This window comes from Convolutriloba macropyga, chromosome 7, assembly GCF_964194025.1.
Source record: "Convolutriloba macropyga chromosome 7, txConMacr16.3, whole genome shotgun sequence".
In the NCBI taxonomy this organism is placed as follows: Eukaryota; Metazoa; Xenacoelomorpha; order Acoela; family Convolutidae; genus Convolutriloba; species Convolutriloba macropyga.
In genome coordinates, this window is record NC_134474.1 from 28,844,328 (window position 1) to 28,868,055 (window position 23,728).

The 23,728-nt window shown below is 30.8% G+C and overlaps 1 protein-coding gene across 1 annotated transcript in view; it reads left to right on the forward strand.

Annotated features, from left to right (window-relative positions):
* The first annotated feature begins 480 nt into the window (after window positions 1–480).
* LOC142342188 (neuronal acetylcholine receptor subunit alpha-6-like) overlaps window positions 481–23,728 on the forward strand; it is a 66,616-nt gene continuing 43,368 nt past the window's right edge. The window contains exons 1-2 of the mRNA XM_075393414.1: window positions 481–1,028; window positions 23,240–23,445. Of these exons, the coding sequence (XP_075249529.1) occupies window positions 601–1,028; window positions 23,240–23,445 (634 nt within the window). The 5' untranslated portion in view covers window positions 481–600. The remainder of the gene's footprint in view (window positions 1,029–23,239; window positions 23,446–23,728) is intronic.

A 23,728-nucleotide genomic window follows, 5' to 3' on the forward strand; every position in this document is an offset into this window, starting at 1 on the left:
CCTGATTCATCGTTTTCTCTGATACTGAGTCTGGAATATTTCTATAAGTACTCGATAGAGGATATGGAGACATCGAATTAAGAAGCATTAAACATTAAAACTTCTTGATACAGTTACTGCAAGATAGATAGATATCCTGATCTAATGATAAATCATAATAAATACAATTACAAGTTTGCACAATTCAATTTTGTTAATATATCGTGATCCCTCCTTAGGTTATATCTGATGTCTAACAAAAATAGATATCTTATCACAGGAACCACAATTATGTCAACAATATCAAAAGATTATCAATGTCATAATAAACGCTATTTGGAAACTCACTCGCACAGCCCATATTTTCCGCTTCTCATTAATCATGATCTAAATTCTCGTTCACAAATGCATCTAATTTTGTTTATTTAGAATCGCAACTTATATTCATCCTCTCTGGTAAATTTAAACAAACCAAACAATCCTATCACTAAATAAAACTATAAGCAAGCCAAACTTGTCAAATTTCTTTCTTTTTCTATATTTGCACCAAATACAGCCCTGTTAAACATAAAATTTGAGCAAATTTTGCGTCAAAACTTTTAAATAGGTTGATTTGAAGATATGTGGCCTAAAATGATATTTTTCGTGGAGGTCTTGCTCTTTTTGATGCTAATGCAAAGAATCCGATGCGAAGAACCTTTGCCTGAAAACTACTACATCAAGACCGCTTTACAAGAAAAACTCTTGGAGGGCTACAGTCGTTTCATTCGTCCAGTTAAAATGAGCGAAACGCCAGTCAACGTGACATTCGGCGTTGCTCTCTACCGACTTGCCGGTTTTGATGTGAAAGCGGAGACAATGACAGTTCTGCTCTGGCAACGGATGCACTGGGTTGACGAAATACTGCAGTGGGATCCGGCTGATCATGAAGATACAACTGTCCTCAGATTTGAGATGAATTCGGTTTGGAGACCCGACATCTTCCCCTTCAATGATGTGAACTCGTATGATCCCAACATGTACGAAGACTCCATACCAATCAGAGTAGAGTAAGTCGATTATTTTTTCAAATCCAGGAAATTTTCGGATAAAATTTTGTGATATCGGTCACGGCCCATAAGATACGCTTTGAGTAAAAATCAGTCCGAATCAGAATAATTTGCAGAAAGATATCAGTGCAAATTCAGAGCCATCTAGTGCTAATTTGCTGCACATTTTTCTCTTATATATTTGATTCACACACTGATACACAGTTAAATACACTGTTTCTACATGATTCTGATCTTGAACTCTGATGTTGTCAAACTCAGATACAAAATGTCGTTCTCATTTGGAGTTTGATTCAGAGGCTGCTATAAAAATTAACCCTTTCAGGACTTGAAAAAGAACATTAGCTAAGTTTATGAGCAAAGGAAGCTTAAACTCATTAGTAGTGGAAAAAACAAGGAAATGAAACACCACTAAAATTTTGTTTTATTTCCTAACACTATCACAGGAAACCAGCCACCAGCATAATTTGTTCCTTTCTCCTAACGCTAATCGCGCATGTCGAGCAGGAACAAATTTTACTGCTTGCTGGTTTCCTTGTTTTATCCACTACTACATATTCACTCTAAGTCTAACATTAAAATATGAAGTGTTTTAATTCTAGAAAAAAATAATATACAACTCACCAAAATTTTTGTTTTATTTCCTAACACTAATCACAGGAAATTAACCAACACTAAAATTTGTTCCTAAAATCAATCCACGAAGTGGTTGGGGAACCAAGACCGAAGGTCCTTACATCAATCACACATTTCGACTAGGAACAAATTTACTATTGGTTTCCTTAACCAAACACCACTCAAACTTGATTTATTTTCCTCATAGAAACTCAGAAAATAAAGCAAGTCGTCTGCTATCTGCTTTCCGTGTTTAATCCACAACTACAGCCACCAATAAAATTTAACCCCTTCTCCTTACACCAATCCGTCAATAAAAAACTACATGACAGATAAATTAATATTATACTTATAAACATGCTCCTTGAATTGATTTCTAGTATGGCCATATCTGTATCTATGAAGGTAAATACACAATCTACACTTAGCATTTCTAAATCTATAGTAAGAAATATGTTTATTAACCCCACACATACAACATGTTAAATATAAATTCTTATCATTATAATGTTTTCCTAAATGTTCAATATAATCCTTTACTTTGACTACATTCTCACATATATAACAAGAATATTCTAATTCTTTACAATTATCACAACACTCTTTCCAAGGCTTATTTTTACACTTATCACACTTCATTTTTTACTTTCGAAAAATTATTTTTTGCCATAATTTTCCCAACAAAATACACCATGTCTCACTCAACAAACAGTAATGTAAACCTTTGTGATATATGTGATTTATCCTTTGGTTAAAGGAAGGATTTTCTCAAACACACTTTAACAAACCAACACCAGAAAAGAGCTAGGGATATTATTATGGATCTTGATGAAGCTGAAACTAAAACTAAACCTAAAGCCGAAGACAAAATCTACACCAGAATTAAATCGGCGAAGCCGTTGGGGTACCAAGGGCAGAGCCCCTTTCACGGATATGAGTGTAAAGAATGTCATGAAGATTTTAGGAATAAAATAGCTCTAACTACTCACTCATATAGTCATAATCGTAAGTATATAGAAAACACAGAAGACTTTGATATAAACTCCAGTCAGAACATGAAAGAATTTTATATTACTGATAAAGGGGGGAATTACATTAAAGATATAGATGAAGCAACTTATTACTCTTTAGAAGAAATTAAAATTGCTACCAGAATCGTAGAGCTAAGGGTTTTAAATATAAGATTACAGTCGAGTGTGATTATAATAAGAGAACCAAAGAAGACGTTAAGATTGCAAAAATATTTTTCAATACTGACTACATTAATAATAATGCGATTTATGAAAATGGAGACTTCGCGGATTGGCTAAGCTTCGAAAAGGAAACTTATGAAGGTTATGGTTATGATTTCGAGTTTCTTGGAATAAGAAGTATTCAATTAAACATTGAACCAACTAAAGCATCTATTGGTAGCTATATAGATTTACCAGCTGATCTCAAAAACTCTAAATCGATATTAAATATACGCAATCCCAAATACAACTGCTTGCAACTAACTGCTACTGCTTGGCTATATCCAGTCATAGTTAATGCAACACGTGAAAGTAAATATGTAGATAAACTAATTGAACCAAAACAACAATATGAAGATGACTTTGGATATATATTAAGAATACAGAAATTATACAATATTAATATTTGGTTATACACACCTTGTGGTGGGGGTAAAGTAGAATTGTTTAAACCAGTGGATGACTTTAATAAAGATAGAAACGATGTAAGAATACTAGTTTGGGGGGATGGTACTACAGAACACTGTGCTCTAATTAAAAACATAGAAAACTTGTTAGATCGCCCAAATAAAAATAACATTAAATATTAATACTGTGATAGATGTACATATTGGTTTGATTCAAAAATTAAATATGATTAACATGAATGCAACAACTCATTCAAACCAGAGATTGTTTGTCCTAAGAAAAAACATATTACTTTTATAAATGAACACAAACGTCAGAAAATAAAAAATACTATAACTGCCGATATAGAATGTTGCATTGTTGAAGTCTCAACTAATGATTGTAAATATGTAATAGCTGAACATATTCCAATAGCTGTGGGTTACACCTGGCAAGGTAACTTCAAGCACTACTTCGGTCTTGATTGTATCAAAAGATTTGCTAGAGATCTATTAGAGATAGAAACGGAAAATAATTTCAAACATAATGAAAAGATGATATTCACAGGAGATAAATTATACCATGAAACTAATAACACTTGTCATATCTGCAGCAAAACATTTATTAGTAAAGTAAGAGATCATTGTCATGAAACTGGTAAATATAGAGGACCAGCATGTAAGATTTGTAATCTGAGGTATAAACAACAAAACTTCATTCCTGTAATATTCCATAATGGCTCTGGCTATGACTTCAACTTACTATACAGTGAACTCTTCAAACAGAATAATGATAAAAGAAAAGTAGATAACATACCACTAGCTGCTGGTAAGTCTAAGATGTTTAGCATTGGTTGTCTCAAATTCTTAGACAGTTATAACTTCATAGCTATGCCTCTAGATCAAATTGCAAAGATATACGGATATAAAACAAAAACATTATATCCATATGAATACTTTGGTTTAGACTCCTATAATAATCTTATAGGTAACCTAAAAATAGAAGACTTCAAATCCTCACTACATAATAAATTACCAACAAAAGAAGAAGTAGACAACTTTAATAATGAAAACAGTCATAAAACTGGTAAAGATCTAACTATAGAGTATTTACAGAATGATGTTAAAATATTCGACTATTGCATGAATGAATATGTTAAATTAAGCATGAAAGAATTCAAGCTCAATCCACTACATTACGTAAGTCTCCCAGGTTATAGTTTTGATTGTTGGTTAATGTCAAGTGGTGTTACACTAGATACATTGCAAGATAAACAAATGTTAGATGATTTTTTTGTAGCAAAGAGAAGTGGTATATGTGGAATAATGGGTGATAGATATATTAATAATCGGCGAAGGTCCATATGGTACTTAGACGCAAACAACCTATATGGTTATGCAATGATGCAAAAGCTACCTTATAAGGACTTCCAGTTTACTACTACTACTACTACTCTAGACACTATACTAAATACTCCAGATGATAGTGATCATGGTTATTATATATTTTGTGATATTGATTATACTAATGAATGTAAAGAGAGAACAGAGCAACTAGCACTAATGCCTAATAAGAGAAAGATAAATGATAATGAATTAGGTTACAGAGAAAGAGATGGAGGCAAAGCAAGATCAGAGAAATTAATCTTAGATCAAAACAACAAAACAGAATATATGGTTCATTATAGGATGTTAAAGTTCTATGTTAAGATGGGAGTAAAAGTAACAAAATACGTAGAGTAATTAAATTTAAACAAGACTATATATGTAGAGATAATATACAAAACAACACAAACAAAAGAGCAACAGCTAAAACTGAAGCAGAGAAGGATTTAAGGAAATTAATGAATAACTCCCTATATGGAAGAATGTGCATGAATCCCTTACACTTCCTTCAAAGGAAGTTCTTGCATGATGAAGAAAAGATAATGAAAAGTGTAAGTAAACCAATATTTAAGAATATAACTAGATATAGAGATTATAGCCAAACAGAATATATAAAGAAAAAAATAGAATATAGCTCACCTGTATATGTGGGAGTAACAATACTCGAACTTAGCAAATTACACATGTATGATGTATTTTATAATATTTTACAACCATCCCTCAAAGATCTAACACTTCACTATATGGATACAGACAGTTTTGTATTAAGTTATAGTGAAGGTAAAGTTAGTGATGAGCATATGGATCTATCCAATCTCGAAAAACCAATCGAGACAAAGAATAAAGTCCCCGGCAAGTTTAAGCACAAGCTTGGGAGTAGGATTATTGAGGAATTTATAGTCTTAACACCTAAGACTTATAGTTTTAAAGATAGCCCAAAGAATACTAAAGAAAAAGGAATAAAGAAGCATAATAATGCTAAACATGAAGAGTATTATGATGTATTAGTGAAAAATATACAGAGAACAGTAGATGAAGGTAGAATACAAAAAGTTGGTAATAACTTGACAACAACAAAAACAACTAAGATTAGTTTAAATATATTTGATGATAAAAGGTTTTATGTAAATAACATTAAAAACTATCCTCACGATGAGAATCTATATCTATTCAAAAGAGATCTAGTAAATAAAATCTGTGAAGCATATTTAAATTTAAACAAAGACCTACTTATAAATAATATTAAAGAGCTAACCATTAATGATGATAGAAAGTTAATCCCTGCTGCAATTACACTATATAATGATTTATTATAATTATAAAAAATGACTAAACTAGAGAAACTTATAGAATTAAATAATCTAGAAAAACAAAACAGAAGAAATAGATTAGACGATAAATTAAAACAACAAGAGTATTATGGTGAAATAGAAGAGTTATTTGATCCTTTAAAACAAAAACACTAAATGCAAACAGTGAACAGAATCTAGCATTAAGTGAACAAACATTAAGAGCAATAGATTGGCAAAATCAAGAGTTAGATAAACAAACTAAGATGATTGGTGAAACTGCTTCGCAGATCGAGCAAAATGGTTCCCAGTTTAATGAAACTGCTTCCAAGATGGGTGAAACTGCTTCGCAGATTGGTGAAACTTTAAAGGGGACCATAAAGCAAACTCAAGATATAGCACCAGTTTATGTTGATACAAAAACAGCCAAACTTCTTCATGACATGGGGGCTCAAACTAATCCTCAATTAAAATTAGAACTCGTAGATTTACCTAGTAGGAGCTATAAAATGAATGGTGTTGCTATAACTCTAGAGCAGGGTGCATTTTTAGTTAGGGATAATGTATATGAGTTTTCAGAAAGATTTACTGATTTTCTTACTAAAACAAATGTAACATATGAAGATAAGGTTGAGGAAGATGAAAACAAAATTAAAAGGTTTTTAAAGGATATTAGATATGATTTAGGAAAAGGGGATAAGAAAAGCGCTAGATATAGAACAATAAAACGTATAATGGAGGTAAGAGAAGATATATTTGGCAGAGGATTAAATGGCAACCCAAATAATTTAGTAGAAAGACTAGAATTATTAATGCTAGAAACAAAAACTGGTCATGATGGATTATATGATGAAATGCTAGATATTTCTAAGCAACTATTATCTATGAATATTATTAATCAAGACCAACTAGATAATTTTGTTTTTAACTATTGTAAATGAATAATGATGGAAAAACAACAACAACTAGCTAAAGAAGTATTCAGTCCTCAAATAACAAAGTTTAAAAGACAAAGAATAATACCACTATATAAAGATGAAACATGGTTAGCTGATTTAATTGAAAAGTCATCTCTAAGTAAATACAATAATAATTATAAGTTTATAATAACAGTTATAGATATATTCACAAAATTTGCATGGGCTATTCCTTTAAAGAATAAATCTGGTTTATCTATAACTAATGGCTTTAAAACAATCCTATCAGAAGGACGAAAACCACAAAAAAATTATGGGTAGATAGAGGTAGTGAGTTTTATAATAAAACATTTAAATTTTTACTTAAAGAATATGGAACCGGCAAAGCCGCTTCAGGGATCAGTGACACTGCTTCGCAGATAGAGCTATATTTTACTTATAGTGATTTAAAGGCTGTGTTTATAGAGAGATTCAATAGAACATTATTACACATAATAAATAAACCAATGTTCATCAATGCTGATGGTAATTGGGTAAATATATTAAGTGATGCAGTCATAACATATAACAATAATATCCATTCAACAATTAATATGACACCAGTTGATGCTTCTAATAATCCTGATAAGGTTAAATACACTTTTAATTTTAAGAATACTAAGCCAAAACTTAAAATCGGTGATTATGTTAGAAATGCAGATAAATGCAATATCTTCTCTAAGGGATACACTTCTAATTGGAAGAGAGAACTATTTAAAGTTAATGAAGTTCTAAAAACACAACAACCAACATATAAATTAGAAGATATTAATGGAGAGATAATAGAAGGTAAATATTATGAACAGGAATTATTAAAATCCAAGTTTGATTTCGAATCTAATAATAAAGTTTTGGAAACATTAAATATAAATCTTTCTGTAAACAAATACAAAGATGACAAGAAATAGATTCAATCAGGCTAAGCATCAAGGGACATCAACAAACAACCTAACACTAAGTAACGCTCATGGGTTATTCCTAGAAGATAATGATAATATTGATATGAAGGATACCTATAAATTTACAAATGTTCATCCTCCAATAGATGAAAAGGATGTGGTTAATAAAGAGTATTGTGACAATAACTTATTATCCTCTTCTAATAAAATTGGTTTTTTAAGTAGAAACATAACTGAACTAAGAAAAGGTGAATTTGATAAAGTTACAACTAAAACATTACAGCTAAAAGAAATACAAGTTAATGAAAATCTAGTTAAAGAATTCATTAAATCAGCAAATGAAGTCACAAATACTGTTAACTTTTGTAATAAAGTTGCCGCTGACACTATCTCTAAATACAATCAATTAAAACAAGAATATGATAATAATAAGTTTAATCAGAATATCACTAACATACAACTAGATGAAATGTTTACTAATGGTCTAAGGGAAATGAAAGAATACAATAAATCTCTTAGAGGTGTTACAGTACAATATTTAATTTCTATACTTTTACGAAGTAAGTTACTTGATAATAAAGAGCAAGACAGACTTGAGATGCATTATGCTTTTAAACAAGAAGATATAACAAAAAAAATAGAAAGTTATTTTACTACTGAAAATGAGTCAGCCAACAGCACCGAGTGAGAGATTACTATATCCAGATTTGTCATCAGTATCAGAACGATTGATCCGCGAAGCGGCTGAGAAACAGATCAGCAATGCTGCAACTGCCAATGAACAGTTGATAAATGAAAAGATTCAAGCTAATAATAAATTTAACAATAATATTAACATTATAAAAGATATTAGAAATTATTATGAAACTGAAACTAATAATTATAATAGGAAGTTAAGTAGATATAAAAATTATATTAACGTAGCTGAGATAACAGAAATACTATTATCATCAATTGCAACAACAGCAACAACAACATCAGTTGCATTAACAGGTATAGGATTACCTTATTCTATACCCAAAGCTTTTGCTGCAGCAACTGTTTCTGGTTCATTATCAAAAACAATTAATACTAAAATTCGAAATAAAATTATAAAGTATTCACAAATGTATATTTTAAGTAAACAGTTTAGTGATAAGTTTAATAAACTATATACTAAATCAATGAATGATAATAAAATAGATAATGACGAGTATAATGAATTTGTTAAGTTATATGAGGATTATAAGAAGAATAAGAAAAACAAGCTGAGTATTTTTTTAGATTAAAAATATTAGTGCTTAGTAATAACAATGTTTTCAGTAATAATAATATTAGTATTAATATTTATCCACGAACAGACTTCGTCTGTGGCAAGCCAAGCGGTTACACCGATCGATAAATATATAATCATCATCTTAGTTATAATCATAATATAATCATAATCATAGCTATAATCATAATCATAATCATAAACATAATTATAATCAAATAATTATCTTTTCTTTGTACCTAAGTATAACCCTCTTCCTTTTTGAACTACCTTTTTACCTTCACCAGTAGTTGCAAATTTAATTAAATCAGGTGTAGCCGCTAGAGCTGCTTTAGGGTTTCTAGATGCAGCTGCACTTCCTATTTTACTTGCTATTTCTAATGCTCTTACTGGATTATTAGCTACTTTCTTTCCAAAGTTAACTGTAGCCCTACCAACACTTTTAAAGAATTCTTTAAGTCCTTCTGCTTCTATTGTTGCATCAGATACTGTCATTGATTTATTCCTTCTACATAAAACACAATTACCTTTTAACATCTTAGTTCCTTTTGAAGTAATAGCTCCTCTTATATTAACAGTACCACTATAATGTCTACCTCCAACACAATATGAATTAGTTTTGAACTTATTTAAAAGACTCATTTCTATATATAAAAAAATAATGGAAGTTAAAAAGTATAATCCCTTTGTTGTTATTAAGCCTAAGCCTAAAGTTAGGCCCAAGGCTAAGATTAAGCTTGAAGCTGGAGGCTTAGCTCTAGATAATAGAAAGAAATTAGATATTATTTATGCTAAAGGTTTTGTTAATACTAATAAGAAATAGTTGGGTATTAACAAGAGTAACAATTAGAGCTGACTAGCTATAAATATAAGTATAAGTATATGGTTATGTATAAGTATATAATTACAACAATAACTATGTTATACTATAGTTATAATTATCACTAGAGTTATATCTAAAATTATAATTATCGCTAGAGTTATATCTAAAATTATAATTATAATTAAGACTTAAATTATATCTGTGATATTATGTCTACCATCCTATTACCATCACTATTCACACTAATAACCTTTCTAGTTAATACTAATGCATGACAAATAACATCTGCAACTGCAGCACTAAATTTAAAATTAAGATGTATTGGTTGTGGACCTATATGATCTCTTTGATATCTAGTATCGAATACATATATTCTATTATTACTTTTGAATGTTCTATGATTTATATATGGTTTTATATTATGTGGTAGCCCATTATAATCTTTATTAAAGCAAACAATCTCTTTAAAAGCCTCATTATAATCATTGGTTCCATAATTAATATTCATTCTATCCTCGAGATAAAACTCACTACCAATCTTACAAAAACATTCAGTAACATTCATTATATCAAATGTACTTGCATCATGAGTTTGTTCATTGACATTATTATTTTCAAAACCAACTATTATATATTGCCGTCTTTCCATACCACTTTCCATACCTAGATCAAACAAGAAGTTAGTAGCATTGGGTACATTCTTATAAAACGTCTTTCTTTCATAATAGCTAAAGTCTACATTATTCTTTTTACTTAAACCCTTTTGCACAATAATTCTGTTGTTATTACTAGGATCAATACTAGGTACACACCATGATATATCTCTAATTTCTATATTACCATCATTAGCAACTGCACCAGGATTAGCATTAACTCTATATAGAGCTCTATCATTATTATTCCTTTTTAATAATAGTTTAAATCCTAAACCATATATAATCTTTTCTAAATCATTTATGAAACCAAATAGATCGCTGATCTTAATCATCATATACATATGACCTCGTTGTGCAGCAATATGGTCTCCTTTAGGTTGACTATCTCTATTGCCTTGATTTTTAACAAAACCACTCTCAAATTCATCATCAGTACTAGTTAATAACTTATACATCAATAGATTAGGATGACAATGATCTATATATTCAATAGTCCTACCACCACTAGTTTCAAGCTTAATTGAACTGAACAATGCCATCATACCATAATTAACAAATCTGATATTAGCATCATTAGCAAATACACCACCAGCATCATCTGATACAACAAACTGTATCTCTAGATAGGAATCGTGTATATTTAAATGATTCTCTTCTCTATTGAGTATGATATTAATGTTAGTTTTGATTGTATTCATTGTTGCCAGATTATTTGGTTTATACTTTATAATCTTACTTCTGTGTATATCATTATTATAACCATAAGTTGTATCCAAATTAAAATCCATTTTCATATACCAAAAAGTTTAACTTTAAGTATCCACGAAGTGGTTTCACCAATCAGGGAACCTGCTTGGCTTGCCACGAGCAGAGCTCGTTCGCAGATGTTTCACCATAACCATAGCTATAATTATAACTAGAAAAAAAATCTTATATTTGAATATTAAAAAATGACTGACAGTTTGATCTTATGGGAACTACAAAAGATACATGATGCTTTAACTAAAACTAAAGAAGAACACACACTTAACTTTAGAATGATAAAGCCAACAGAAAAGTTTAACTTTAGTGAACCTATACTTAATACATCAAAATTAGGTTTAATTAGATTATCAGTTTATAACTCAGTGTTTAATGTGAATAGAATGAACAATCAACTCATATATGATACCCAAGATGAAACATGGTCAAATACCCGTATTTTAGGTATTATACCAGTAGCATATGAATTAAAAGAAATAGCAGAATTAATAAAAGAAGAAACTAATGGTAATGTTATAATAGAAACCGATAAGAATACAATTTAAAGTTTAATGGAAGTAAAACAAGGTGCAATTAACTTTGACATAGAAAATTCAAAAGCCCCATTACTAGGATTTAGAAAAATAATTTATAAAAAAGGTAAATATACATCTCAGAAAATTATTGATATTATGGGTTTTAGTAATATTAACATTCATTGTAATGTGATATCTGGTGTTAAAGATAATGGTAAGGATACAGACATACTATATACTTTTAATCTAACTGAACCACCAGGTTTTTGATAATTATTATACCAACTAATATCTTATATCAAAATGTAACTAATGATAGAATAGAATATATAGAGTTTCATATTAAAGATGAGTATGGAAGACCTATAGACTTTAATGGTGATGTATTAAGTTTTACTTTACATCTGATTTAGGCTTAGACTTAGTCATAGATATAGACTTAGACTTAGACTTATCTGCGAAGCAGGTTCCCTGATACTTAATCCAAACTACAAAACTCTCCGATCCCAATTAATTCTTAGTTTACCATTAATATTTTTATTTTTAGTTATATCAATGACAATGTAATTATAGGGCTCTTTCCATACCTTGTTACATATATTAGCAAAATCATTATAACTGAGTTCAACATTATTAAAGAAATCTTGATATATCGATGCTAGGGCTTTACCTCTCTATTCAAATAAAATAAATAGATTACAGTTCTCTCTAACACTCTGTCTATCCAGAGAGAACAGGTTTTGATTAAGATATATCATATTACAATTATTGTGTCTACCTCTACAAAAGTATTCGTTAATAATTGGTTCTTTGGCTCTAACATCATCAAATATCATTAGTTTCTTTAAGTCTTTGGGTAGTTTATCAGGAGATGGTAAATATTTTATATCTTTAATAAATTCTACATCTGCTTTGCCATTATCAACACCTTCATCTGCGAAGCAGGTTCGCTGATTTTGATCACCAGTAGGACCAATGATGTATAGCTTATCAAAATATATACTCGCTAAAAATAGTTTTTTTAATGATGTATAGCTTATCAAAATATATACTCGCTAAAATTAGTTTTTTTTATAACTACTTCGTAGATAAGGGAACCTGCTTTGCAGATCGGTGAATTTGCAAAACAACTCTGTTGAACCGCTTCGTAGATCATTATCTTTATCATTATCATTATCATTAGCATTATCATTATCATTATCATTATCATTATCATTAACATTATCATTAACATTATCATTAACATTATCATTAACATTATCATTAACATTATCATCTGCGAAGCAGGTTGGCATGCCACGGACGGAGTCCGTTCCCTGATTAACATTATCATTAACATTATCATCAACCTTATCATTACTACAACCTAAACAAAAACACTCATTATACATTCCTGGATATTTACATTGATTATCTGGAATATTCAAAGCAATGTTAATTCTAAATCCTCTATCAATGAGATAGATCATATATAAACAATAAGCCCCAAAAAAAGATTCATCATATTGTTGTATTCTCTCATTAGAGCCTAGATCAACATATTCTTCTAAAAATAAAGGTGGCGTCTCAACACCAAAACTATCAGAGTAATAAACAGGACCACCTTCTCTTCTTATAACTAAAACCCAATGTGTACCTTCAGTTGGATGTAAATTTACAATAATGTTGAAGTTAGGTTCACTGATAGGACTTCGTCCATGTGTCACCATCGGGGAACCCGCTTCGCCGATCTGTGAAGCCGTTTCACGGATACTATCTGGAGTTTGATCTCTCATTACAATTTCGATTGGTGTTAGACTTATATCTTTACCTATATCTTTTATTCTGATATCACTCATAGCATTATTATCAATATTAAATTTATTATTGAATTCCTCAAAAGTTAGGATAAGCATTTTTTTAAATAAAGAATATTATATTTATCTATGTTTTCATTTATAAAAATGGAGACAGGTAGTGTGGTTATAATTTTTATTTTCTTAATTATATTTTGTTTTATAATATATGATTCAATACCGAGTAAATACGCAAAACTGGAAGAAAGCTTTGGCGGATTTATGAATAGGAGTCTAGTTAGATTTGAATATGAAAAGTCACCTTTACATACTATTGTTTATGGTGGAACTGGTACGGGTAAAACAAATTTTATGAGACAATATTTAAAATTATACTCAGTTCAAAATCAAGATCAAGATCAAGATCAAAATCAAGATCAAAATCAAGATCAAAACCAAGATCAAAATCAAGATCAAAATCAAGATCAAAATCAAGATCAAAATCAAGATCAAAATCAAGATCAAAACCAAGATCAAAATCAAGATCAAAATCAAGATCAAAATCAAGATCAAAATCAAGCTAAAAATATAGTTATAGTGTGTAAAGATGACAGAGACTGGATAGATCCTGAGACTAATAAGTTTTATACTGGGTTTAATAAATGTGATATAAATATGATCACAAAAAACAATATGCAAAAATTTCAAAAATGTGTAATTGTTCTTGATGATATGGGTGATAGGTTAAATAAGGATATAGGTTATTATTTTACTGAAGGTAGACATTATAATATTCAAATGATTGTAATGTGTCATAAATCAGCTCAAATAAATAATATAGCAAGAATGAGTTGTGATACTATTTATTTAACAACATATAATGGACCTGATCTATTTAAAAACTTTAATGAAATATTTAAATGTGAACATGACTTTAGTAAAATAATTAGTGAGTTAAATAGTAACTATTATAATTATACAGATGGAATGTCAGATGAACTTCGTTATGGTATAGTTAAATATAATAAGAAAGAAAATACTTTTATTATTATTAGTAGTAATAGAACAATGATATATGATTCAAGAGTTGGTTTCCTTGATTTAAAAGCTCTCGGTTTAAAAGATGAGTTAGGAAGAGAAAATATAAATAAACTTATAGCATATATGAAACCACTCATGAAAAATGCAACAGATAGAAATGTTATTAGTCATGATAATTATCAGTTTTATTTTAATAAACTTCTGAAATTAAAAGGTACTAAAATACAAAATGATGTTTTAACTCAGGAAGTGGTTAAAGCAAATGGTCTTAGATTATTTTCAACTATTTTAGGTATTATAAGTTCAGGTTTAATGATATATAATTTCATGAGTCCTGATATAACAGTAAGAAATGCCGGACATGTGGCAACTGCAGCGAGTACTATGTTGAATAGAACAAGTAGATTAATGAACTATGGATTTGGCAGAAATCAAGATCAAGATCAAGATCAAGATCAAGATCTGGAACATGAAAGGGAATATATAGATCAGCGAAGCTGTTACACAGATCTGCGAAGCAGTTACACTCATAAATATACTGGAATTTTAAATAAAGAGGGACGAGAGAATTTAAACAGTCTATATGTAAATAATGAAAAATTTGGAAATGAAATTATAAATTATGTTAAAATAAAATGCAATTAAACCTTGAAGCAATATTAGATAAGAGATGTAAAACTAATATACTCAATACCTTAAGAAATAAATATTTAGCAGAGTGTATCAAATCTAAAGATAATACTAAAGATGTAATTGAAATCTTGGGTAAATATGTTGAGTGTAATTGAAATCAGTGAAACTGCTTCGCAGATTTGACCAATTACAAATGGTTATAAAATGTTTAGAGTGTAACTACAATTGTGGAAACATTGCTTGTTTAAAATATCATTACGAATCATGTCATAAAGATAAAATTGATAAATGTATATGTGGTAATATAACAATAAGTGCTATTTGTGCTAATGATTTTTCTCCATGGGGTTGTTCTTTAAAAATTGAATCTAGCTCTAGTTCAGGTTTTGGTTCTGGTTCTGGTTCTAACTCTAGTTCTAGCTCTAGCTCTAACTCTAGTTCTGATTCTGTTTCTAGCTCTAGTTCTAGCTCTAGTTCTGGTTCTGGTTCTGGTTCTGATTCTAGTTATAACTCTAGTTCTAACTCAGACCCTAACCCTAACTCTAACTCAGTCCCTAACTTTAACCCTAACCCTAACCCTAACCCTAACCCTAACCCTAACTATAACTCAGAAGTATTAATCAGTGAAAGGGACGAAGTCCTTGGTACCCCAACTGCTATGCAGATGGACCTTCGGTCATGCTACGCCATCAGAGAAGCTGTTCCACAGATCAGAGAAGCTGTTCCACAGATCAGAGAAGCGGTTACAACGATGGTGAAACATGGACGAAGTCCTATCAACGAAGTGGTTTCACCAATCAGAAATTGTAATAAATGTAATTATATAAAACCATTAACTGATTTTGATGAGAGTAAGTATACATGTAGAAGTTGTACTTCAGCTAAAGTTAATTGTCCATATTGTGCTTCTATTGTGAGATATGATGGGATACGAGCACATGTAAAGAAACAACATCCAAATGTAGAATTAACTAAAGGATTTAGTAGAAGTCTGCGAAGCAGGTTCCCTGATCTGAGTGGGACAAAGCAAAGTTCTAGAACTGTAAGTCCTTTAGTCAATAAACAAGCTGAAGATCTGGGAACCAGCTTGGTAAACAACGAACAAAGTTCGTTGGGTACCATGACGAAGTTGTTCACTGATAGTTGCTCATGTAAATATTATGATTTTGTATTATTTCTTATTAATAATGGAATAAATATAGAAAAAGTAAAAGAAAATATAAATTTATTGAAAAGTATAGATAATTTGAAATGAAAATATATATATTATAAATACAAAATGGAAATGAAAAGATTTTTAGCTTGTAGAAAACAGTGTCATAGTATAGGTGATTTCGTTAATCATGTTAAAAATCCAAATCATGATAAACAAACTATTTCATCCTATTCCAAGTATGTGCATACCCCTAAGAAAATAATAGACTTTACAGAATACAATAAAAATATATTTGCAAAAGCGGGAACGTTAAGGGATAGTCCAGACCCTATGGCAATAATGATGGCTGAGATGATGATATATAATATATTAACTACTAAACCAGCTGATGTAATACATGAACTATATTAATGAGTAGTAATATAACAATCATTTTTTGTATTTAACTGTAAATGTTATAATTTTGTATTGTTTCTTATTAATAATGAAATAAATATAGAAAAATTTATAAAAAGAGGGAATCACTCTTTAAGAGTGAAAAAAGCGATATTTCTACTGGGGGGATCACTCCGAATAAGAGTGAATCACTCTTAAAGAGCGAAATGTAAATTTTGCATTTTTTGATCTAATAGAATGTAGTCAAAGTAAAGGATTATATTGAACATTTAGGAAAACATTATAATGATAAGAATTTATATTTAACATGTTGTATGTGTGGGGTTAATAAACATATTTCTTACTATAGATTTAGAAATGCTAAGTGTAGATTGTGTATTTATCTTCATAGATACAGATATGGCCATACTAGAAATCATTTCAAGGAGCATGTTTATAAGTATAATATTAATTTATCTGTCATGTATTTTTTTATTGATGGATTGGTGAAAGGAGAAGGGGTTAAATTTTATTGGTGGCTGTAGTTGTGGATAAAACACGGAAAGCAGATAGCAGACGATTTGCTTTTTTTTCTGAGTTTCTATGAGGAAAATAAATCAAGTTTGAGTGGTGTTTCATTTCCGAGTTTGTATGAGGAAAATAAATCAAGTTTGAGTGGTGTTTTGTTAAGGAAACCAATAGTAAATTTGTTCCTAGTCGAAATGTGTGATTGATGTAAGGACCTTCGGTCTTGGTTCCCCAACCACTTCGTGGATTGATGTTAGGAACAAATTTTAGTGTTGGTTAATTTCCTGTGATTAGTGTTAGGAAATAAAACAAAATAATTGGTGAGTTGTATATTATTTTTTTTCTAGAATTAAAACACTTCATATTTTAATGTTAGACTTAGAGTGAATATGTAGTAGTGGATAAAACAAGGAAACCAGCAAGCAGTAAAATTTGTTCCTGCTCGACATGCGCGATTAGCGTTAGGAGAAAGGAACAAATTATGCTGGTGGCTGGTTTCCTGTGATAGTGTTAGGAAATAAAACAAAATTTTAGTGGTGTTTCGTTTCCTTGTTTTTTCCACTACTCTCATTGATTTTTATCTGACTCGAAATGAGATGTTGTCTGTGGGAATACGCAAGGGAGGACATTGAAATGAACTGAATACTGAATTACTAAGTAAAAAGCACTACTAACATTAATTTTTCTCGGTAACAGCAAATTGACCAGGAGAGACGATACCAGCTACTACAGACCCCATAAATAGCCCCATTTTAAGAAATTTTGCTCCATTTGCTTAGAAGATTTTGCTTCAGTCCAGAGGGACTTGAACTACCTTGTGAAAATTAGTTAATTTAATTTAGATTAATTTTTTTGGATTGGCTAATTTGTGAGAGATAAAAGTAAAGGTAGGAAATAAACCCAGGGATATTTGTGAAACTATTACAGTTTCTCAGCGACACATTGATGTTTAGTCATTTCATAGTGTTTTTACATGTTTTAAGTAATAGTCCGGCAATGTTTTTATAGCTCTTTGACACATAAAAAAGTTTTCAACAAGCTTGCAGAATTTGCATGTGAAACACAAAAAAAGTAGGCCTGCAATAACTGGCAATGAAAATGAAAAGAGATAAAAATTGCATAAAGGTGCGGTGCATTATTAACACTTGGACTTTGTTTTCTTTTGTCGGTGCCCAAATTATATGATTCTTTGATTAAATACGACGTCTTTTTTTCCATTTTTGTAGAAAATAGTTTAAAAAATGATTATCTTGTAAGATTCTTCCAGAAAAAAATGGCTGACAGAAATTGGGTATCTTGTAATAATCAAAAAAAAGTTAGCTTGTAGAAGTCAAGCAGAAAAATGGGTATATAAGATTATCGTTTAGGAATCTTGCAAAAATTTCTGCAAGAAGATGCATGCATTGCCTTGTAAGAAACTGACAAAGTCTTCCAGTTTTCTACTTCATAGCCATCCGGTTTCGACCAGGTTAAACTGACTGGAATGGAGAAAAAAATTGGTAACTGCTGAAAAGTCAACTTGAGGTTCTGGAGATTGAAAGATGAATTTCAAACGGTTTCCTGAGGAGTTTCTCAGATGCATCAAGTGGGTGACCCCATGCATCAAGTGGGAGAGCTCATGCAGTAGGGACATGAAACATCAATTATTTTAGGCCAACGTTGTTTTAGATAAAGTTTTTTTAAGACAAGTAAGAATGTAAGAGCAACACCTAAACATTCAAATTCGTAAACCTCAATGAATAGGTTATCAGACTATCAATTCATCCCTACAAAGTTTTATTAATAGCCGCACAGCGATAGCTGAGGCTATTATTGGCCTTCTCTTGGTTTTTTTTTTATTTCGTCGTCATGATTTTTGTTACGACCATATGACGTCACAGCCATTTTTTGTTCATTCGTTCATGCAATTTCAATTGAATTGCATGTGTGACGTCATTTTTCGCTCTTAGTGGAGCGAGTTTTTTTGTTCATGCGCGTGATTAAATTTTTGGTCACACTTGACTTACCTCACTCTCAAAAACGACTTCCTCACTTTGAAATTGACTTTTATTTACTTTAATTCAAAGAGATAAGGTCAAATGGGTGTGTATCACTCTAAATGAAGGTTATTTGAGATCAGCTAATAGAGGCAGCAATAACTTATACAGATTTTTAATCAAAATATAACAGATCAGCCTTCAATGAAAAGATAAATTTTTTTGGTCTGTCTTTTTTACTGTTTTTTTAGACTGCCGATCTACGAATCTATTGCGGCTATTTTCTGGCAATCTGCCAGCTATGTTTCATATGTAAGAGAGTTTTAAAGATTTAGATTATAAATGTCGCAACTTGGTTCTGAACCAGATTTCCTTTCAACAAATGAATGTCTTTTTTTCGTTGTTAGGAAATTTCTCCTTCAGATAATTTTTGATTTCAAATAAAATGAAGTTCATTTTTAACTCATACCCTCAACGTTAAGCTAACTCAGCTCAAATCTCAGTACAACAGAAATTTCAGCCGGCCCCATTCTTTCGAAAAAAAACTGCCTCAATTTTTTCCTTACAAATGTCTGAGGTTAACAGAACCTGAATACTAAAATCCCTAATAAAGTCAGAGATGCTCCTGTAAACAATGAAAATAATTTTCATATAAAATTAAACGGACAAATCAAAATAATTTGTCAGATATTAATAATCAGAGATAGAAAAAATCAAACTTTTCGTGTTAAGCTATACAAAAGAACATTTTTCTTTCTCATCAATCTTGATCAATCTCAGCAGCAGTATTTGTGTTGCAACAGACAAACATAAAACTGAAGATTTTTAAAACTAGTAACAATTATTCAAACAATATGTTAGTTCACAATTCTTCCTAAACTTCAACTACTGCGATTAACCAAAACAATAAGTACATAACTTAATAAAATCTTTTACGCCTAATTATATAGTAATTATATGCTCAGTTGTTTTCTAATTTTGAATCATAATTTCACTTTTTATCATCCTTTTCATTAATAAAAAACCTATTCATCGATTGAAAACACAAAAAAAAATCAAAAATTATAAACAATGGAACATTTTCGGCCGAAATGAGAGCTGGTTTTCTGACGACAAAATTTTTTCGTCCAGAGTTTCAGAAATAAGCGCTGTCTGACCATTTTTATCAAGTAAGTTTTTGAAAATCTTTTTTATAGTAACTAATGTTTATCTTTAGGTAAACAAAAAAGAGATTTTTTTGAGCTTAAAAAGACACTTGAATTATTCTTGTGCTCAGATTTGACAGCAGTTCAAGGCCTGATTTATAACTCTGCTCTGCTGCAATTTGTGTTAGCACCATCTCTTGAAGTGGGATATCTTGCAGTTTCTCTTCTTTGTGTATTTACCTTCATTTTCTTACATTAATTTGTTAGACCTCTTCCAAGCTTTGATTTGAAACTAATCAGCGTGATTGTAAGTACATCGAAAAAATTGATATGGTGCTGCTAATTGTAAATTAAACATCTTAATTGATAGAAAATTCGTTCGTTTGTTTGTTTTTAACTATTTTATAAACGCCTTTTTAGAAAAACCCGATTTATCTTCCGACACAAGAATTTTGCACTTGACAAGTTAAGACTTCCTTTACAAGGAATTTCTTTTTGAAGTCAAACATGTTTTTTAAACCTCTTGATGCTATTGGAGCAATGACCTGCAATGAATACAGTGCTCATATCTATCTTTTACTGGTAGTTTTCATAAGTTAATTTTCTGAACTGCAAAAGCAATTTTTATAAATTTTCTCATAATTCACTTTCATAAATTTCGGATTTGGAGAAGTTTTGCATATCCGGACTAGTTTCCTGAGAAGTAACATCGTTGTTTCTTCCCTGGTACGTAAATTTTTCTCTGACGAAAGAATATCGAGTAACGTTTTCCTCATTTAGATAAACTGACATAATCCGCTTTAGTTTTTCTGGACACAATTAGCCAATTGTTTCTAGAAACAGATTCTGAAGCAAGCCCGATTTCTTAAAACTGTAAATCTAGTATCGTTTTGAATGTTTCTGCTATAACAATTAATGGCTTCGCAATGTTTGGAAAACAATTTGCTGAATTCAGAATCGAAAAATGGAACCACTGTCTAGGGCTGCACCATTTAGAGAAAAAAAATCTATATTGTCTTCCCAGCACCATTTTATCTTTTACGAAACAAAATATTTGTCAAGCAGTGTTGCATTTTTCCGTCGCTTGAGGTCAGCTATTGTCTGACATTAAATTCATCATAAAATGTACACATCTTCGATGATTTTCACGTTGTGTTGTGGTAGAAAACTTTACAAATTGTGTAGTGATCAAGCTTTTATTTCAAAATTGCATCAAATAGTTGAGTAAGTGTGCGAACATAGCAATATAAAATAGTCTCTGATTTGAGATAACATAATTTGGGTTCATTGGAAAATTTCATTTTGATTCAGCACTAGTATTGGTTGGCAGTATAGGCTTCCATCATGAGGCTTTATATAATTAATTCCTTTAACTGGCTGTAAATTGCCTTTAAAAAGGAACAATCAAGGTGGAGTTCCATCAACTTAATAAATAAATTGCTTGATAGCGAAAGCACTAATCATTCAATTAGCCGTAGGTTCAAATCAACCATGAGCCCTATAAGTTTCAAACTATACATTCATTACATATCAAAAAGCACATTTGCTTGAGTATATATACTGGGCAAACCACTCTTTTACGCATGTTTATAGGCAAATGTAATAAAACCAGGAAAGTAGACAAGTGCGAAAAAGTGAGATACGCTCGAATTTTGCTATTTAGGTTTCCTAATTTTTGCATTTTACTGTGCGCAAATACTAGCGACACGTCTAATTGATTCTGATCCTTTGATTTCGTCACTCTTTTCTGCTCGTTTGATGTCGGCGGCTAACACTCTTTATGAATTTTTTTTAAGAATATTGTTTTAACTGAGGGATTTTAATGAAAATTTTAAGTCGGAATAATTAATAATCAAAAAGCGATAAATTAACAGTCGATTAATTAGTACCAAAACGTAACTACTGAGACGACGAAGGAATTGTACAAATTGGTGCAAAAATTAGCTACGCGGATTGGGGAATTATTCGACGATTTTCATAGTGCTATTGCCGCTAGAATTCGCTACCGGAATTAGCGACAAAGGAACGACAACTTGGTCGGTGATTTTCGCATTGTCGCTGATTTCTATAAATTTGGTTGTATTTTGACAAAGACACATGAAAAAACATATGTCCATTTGTAAATTTTTTAAAATGGCGTTAATTGATCTTGCTCGCTCAATGAATGTTATAAAGAGGCGATGATACAAACCTGAAAAAAATTGCTCGGAGCATGAAAAGACATTTGCTTTACTTCAACTAGTATGTAGTCAATATGGACCCTCCTCCTAAACTTTTAAAATCTTTTTCATTTACAGAAAATTATTTCTGTTTACAACATTTGGAGGAAAACTCAAACATCATTGTACTGAATTGTGTAATTTTAACATGATGCTTTTTGCTCAGAAACGTAACCTCTAAAATCTTCAAGCACTCGTATTTATGTATACATATGTGCGCATTTGTAGTAAAGTTTTTTACAAGTTAATATAATCGCCTACATGAAAATTGCCTCTTATCAATGTTCATTTGCAATCTCTAAATTCAATTGAGTATTCATAAATTCAATTGCCCACATATGTATACATAAATACGTGTGCTTGAAGATTTTTGAGGTTACGTTTCTGAGCAAAAAGCATCATGTCAAAATTACACAATTCAGTGCAATGATGTTCCAGTTTTCCTCCAAATGTTGTAAACAGAAATAGTTTTCTGTTAATGAAAAAGACTTTAAAAGTTTAGGATCTCAATTGATAACGTCATCAATTGAAATCTGAGCCTAACAAAAATATCGCAGTAAAGTAGAAAGGTTTACATTGTTGATAAATTTAGCAACGAGGGCAGAGCGCTATGGCTGCAACCTGTTGTCTTGACATCAACGTGTGTTATGGATGTGACTGTTTTCCCCTTTGACAAGCAAAGGTGCATCATATCGTATGGTCCATGGCAAAACACGGCAGAAGAAGTTGACATTTTTTGTCATCATGATCACGTGGACACCAATTCTTACGCCAAACACACCCAGTGGATGCTCCACGGTTAGTTCACATACCCGGACAGAGGTGCCAATCCCAAGCAACCCAGGCTCAAACCCAAATTCAGATCATATCGATCGCACAGTATTGTATTGTAATAGGGCCAACCAGAATAAATGATTTGGAAAGCATAAGATTGCATAATGGCTTGACCATAGATTTAATTTTGGTATGGAACAGTGCGATCGTACGCAAGTATTGGTAATTACCTCAAAATGCAGGCCCAGACTTATAAAGCGGAGTAAAGGCCTGAGTAGAGGTCAAAGAGTGGAAGTGACCTGGCACA